Below are 4,333 nucleotides of genomic sequence, written 5' to 3'. Positions count from 1 at the left end.
GTGCTTCCCAGCTGTGGTGTGAGTTGGGAAAAAAAAAAAAGGGGGGGGGGTTTAAATTAATTTTTTAAGTTTAAAAAATAAATCTAAAGAGCAAGCATCACAAATCTAGCATAGAAAGCAGTTACTGGAGAACTTGGGGTGGGACTCTTCAGTTCATGTCTCTCACCCACAACCACACTTGCAGTCAACTCCATAAAGAGCAAAGAAGACTAAAAATCATCTGCCTCTTTTCTAAGCTCTTCATCTTCTCAGTGCTGCTCTAGAACCTTTTTCCCATGAAGGGTAGACAACCAACTGTCATTTCCTACAGATTCCTAGTCCACCAGTCTTACTTCTCCTTCTGCATTACTTCCCCTTCTGCACACACACCCCACACACAATATGCGATGAGAAACGATAAATGGACTGAAAAAAACTAATAGCAAATAATATTCTCAGATGTGCATCTTCAATTGCAGTTATCATTCAGTTCCTAGTAGACAGTCTGTAATAAAAGAGTCACCACTAGCTGACTCCTAATAATCAATTTCTAAAGGAACTTTAACAGAGAAAATGGGGCAAAAAGCCTCTCTTCACATCTGGAAAGGAGACCAGTAAGTCAAGTTTGAGGTACATCAATGGGACAGATCTTAATAAGATGTCTCCAGAAGAGGATCCTGACCTTTCTAGCTGCCAGATCAGAATCCTTCAGCACCAGTATGTCCTTGTAAATGGCAGTGGAAAAGTTAGGGGGACTGTTTTTATCAGATGTTCGCATACCTGAGTAAACTAGGTTCTTCCCTTCCAGAACTTGTCCAAGCATTAGGCATTCTGCTTGCCATTCAAACATCTGCACCACTCCCAGACTGTGGTATTTCTCCAGAACTGCTTTGGGAAGACCCCAGCTTGCAAGGAGCAATTTGTCTGCTTGGTCTTCAGGAACATTTACCTGCTGATATTGCCCTTTGGGAGGAAAAAATAAAAAAAAAAAATTTAAAAAGTCAGATATCATCCTTGAATCTGAGGTCACTTAGGTTATACACCTAAATGTCAAACTTCTATACAAACTCCTGTATTACAAGAAAAGGCAATAACTATCTGCCATATATTTTTCAATATTTTGTGCAGATGGTTCACCATTCTTCTTATCTTCTGACATCTTTTTTCCAATTTTTCCTCCTACAAGATTTTCCACATTCGATTAATTCCTTTACCAAACTCTTGCCCTGGTATTTGCTTTTGAGACAGAGCAGCCATTACCAAATACATACTCAAACAGAGCTTCAGCACAGATTAATGCAACAGCATTACAATGGATTTGCCATCTCGTCCGCACCCACACCATTTCCCTTTTAAATTACTGCTGCTGAGATTTCAGTAATTCTCACTGATTACAGAACTGCCCAGTGTTTTTTGTTTTACAGATGAATGAAAACCACAACATAAACCAAACAAGCAGCTCAGGCTACTCTGTGCAGTGTGTTATATTCCAGTTTATTAACACCGATTAGTATCTTCACAATACTGCCAGTTCCTCTAGCTTAATTAAGTTTCTTGATGATTATTTCTTGTCTTAGTAACCCTAAACAACTTTGTGCTGACTACAGACACTGCCTCCTCCCTCTCCTTCTCCTCCCTTTTTCCAAATCATTAAGAAAACTCAAGTGTTTTGTCCCTTTCAGGTTTCTCATCCACAGTAATGCCTCCCCTATCACCCATGAATATATAGTTCCTGTAACAGCATTTTGTGAAAGATCTTGTCAAATTGAGATAAAAACCAAGTAATCATGTGTCCTGACTCTACTGTACCCATTTTTCTACTCATACATTCATTTTAGAAAAACTTCTAAAAGAAATTTCCCACCATTGTTGCCAGCATAAGGGCAGGCTAGATCAGCAATACCAGCCTGCATAAGCAGCCAGCATTTTTTCTCTCAACACACAAAAAATTTCAACTGCTGCCTTGAAGTTAACCCCAACCTAGGCTGTCACTGCTGCGTGATCAGTCTCCTCTACACAAATACATAAAAACACTTGATATATAGCTTAGCTCTGAAAGCTTTGCTTCACTTTGTATAATCAAAGTACCATAAAATACTAAACAAAAATTTAAGCACTATCAGGAGAGAACAGAAATATGCTACAAAGCAGAACAGGCTTCCTAAGGGGAATTCAGAGGAGACCAGAATAGCCCATCCTAAACTGTGACTGTGGTGGGTTGACCCTGGCTGGACACCAGGTGCCACCCAAAATCATTCCACTCGACAGGGAGACAAAATACAATGAAAGGCTCATGGGTGATGAAAAGGACAGGGAAAGACCACCCACCAATTACCATCACAGGCAAAACACTTGACTTGGGGAAAATTAATTTATCACTAACCAAATCAGAGTACGATAATGAGAATTAAAATCTTAAAAACACCTACCCCCTACTCCTCCCTTCTTTTCAGGCTCAACTGTACTCCCAATGTTCTCTACCTCTTTCCCACCAGCAGGAGAGAGGAACAGGGAATGGGGGTTGCAGTCAGTTCATCACACAATGTCTCTGCCATTCCTTCCTCCTCAGAGGAGAGTTCCTCACACTCTTCCCCTGCTCCAGCGTGGTGTCCCTCTCACTGGAAACAGTCCTCCATGAACTTCTTCATCACCAGTACCTCCCACAGGCCGCAGTTCTTCACAAACTGCTCCACTGTGGGTCCCCCCGGGGGTCTCAAGTCCTGCCAGCAAACTGGCTCCAGCATGGCCTCCTCTCTCCACAGGTCTTGCCAGGAGCCTGCTTCAATGCAGACTTCCCACAGGGCCACCGCCTCCTTCGGGCATCCACCTGTTCCAGCATGGGCTCCTCCAGGGGCTGCAGGTGGATCTCTGCTCCCCCATGGACCTCCACAGGCTGCATGAGGACAACCTGCCTCACCATGGTCCTCACCACAGGCTGCAGGTGAATCTCTGCTCCAGCACCTGGAGCACCTCCTCCCACTCCTTCTTCACCAACCTTGGTGTCTGCAGGCTGTTTGCATCACATCTTCTCGCTCCCCCAGCTGCAGTTACCATTGCACAGGCTTTTTTCCCCCCTTCTTAAATACATCATCCCAGGGGTGCTACTGCTGTTGCTGATGGCCTTGGCCAGAGGTAGCTTCTGGCAGCTTCTCACAGAAGCCGCTCCTACAGTCCCCCCTTGCCATGCAAATCCAATACAGTGACTAATATGGCAGAATTAGGATTCAGAAACATAAAAAACCCTACGTGATTGGACCTTAAGCTTTTTCCCTAGTGTTAAAACCAACAAATTTCATGTAAAAGGTGGAACGAGTAAAGGATTACGTGATTCCGCTGTTTGAAGAATAGATGAGAACTGAACATGTGTTTGAAAACTTGTGGCTTAGAGATTTGTGTACAGAAATATACCTGTGACACTAATCTTTTTTTTTTTATCTACTAACACAATGCTAAGAAACAGTCAAAATTAGGAAGATACGAATTGTTGGTTAGAAGCATTGGGTATTAGGTTTATCAGAAAGAAAACCATTCCAGATTGTGGGGCCAGCTGACTACAAGAGTGCAGCTTACTGAACTGTCTTTGGGAAGCTGACTGTGTAAATGTGTACATTTTCTGCTCCATTTGCAGAAATTGACATGAAATTGTATCTTGCAGAACATAATCACATCAGTGAGAAGATGTGACATGACTGGAGAAGAGACTGACAGATGTAAATGCTTTAAAAAGTTACAGAAAAAAAATCACAAAAGAGATGAAACTGCAAGGTGCAATGTAAGTATCTTGATTTTAGATGTTGTATACAATCTCGATGCTGTATACGTCTTGATTTCTCTCTTGATTCAAGAGCACAATAAGCTGGTAAAATGTATGTGTGGCATCCAGAAGCATCATTTTAAATAGCTCTGTCTGCCAGCAGGACCACTTGATATGACACCTTGCCACAAGATGTTTATAGCAAATCTTGTACATGGCATAAAGAAGTATATTGTGAATACTTCTTCTGTATTCTATTACGTACTCTTGAATCAATTTAACAATGTAGGTAAACAAACCTTGCCCGGCATACCAAAGAGAACAGACTGTAGCGATTGTTGTACTATGGCAGCACCTAGAGGCCAAGCCAAGGATAAGGCCCACTGTTACAAGACACGGAGAATGCCCCCATCTCAGAAGTGTGCACAGAATTCACATTTTCTTATTGTCTTCCTCAACTACACAGCGAATAGTGCAGGAAAATCCTTCGATCCCCACCCTGCTAACAACACTAGCACGTATCTCGGCTGCAGCCACTGCCCTCGAGGGAGAAAGGAAGGGGCGAAGCGCGGCTCGAGCAGCGCCGCTCCCGGGGCCAAG

General features: G+C 42.9%; 1 protein-coding gene across 4 annotated transcripts in view; it reads right to left on the bottom strand.

Moving 5' to 3' along the window:
- Positions 1–938, bottom strand: part of POLQ (DNA polymerase theta) — a 49,061-nt gene extending 48,123 nt beyond the window's left edge. For all 4 annotated transcript variants that reach the window (XM_017731879.1, XM_017731880.1, XM_017731881.1 and 1 more), the window contains exon 1: positions 760–938. In XM_017731879.1, the coding sequence (XP_017587368.1) occupies positions 760–829 (70 nt within the window). In that variant the 5' untranslated portion in view covers positions 830–938. The remainder of the gene's footprint in view (positions 1–759) is intronic.
- Positions 939–4,333: the final 3,395 nt, after the last annotated feature.

This window comes from Corvus brachyrhynchos, unplaced genomic scaffold (genome assembly GCF_000691975.1).
Source record: "Corvus brachyrhynchos isolate BGI_N302 unplaced genomic scaffold, ASM69197v1 scaffold3, whole genome shotgun sequence".
Lineage (NCBI taxonomy): Eukaryota > Metazoa > Chordata > Aves > Passeriformes > Corvidae > Corvus > Corvus brachyrhynchos.
This window is presented reverse-complemented; position numbering and strand designations above follow the sequence as displayed.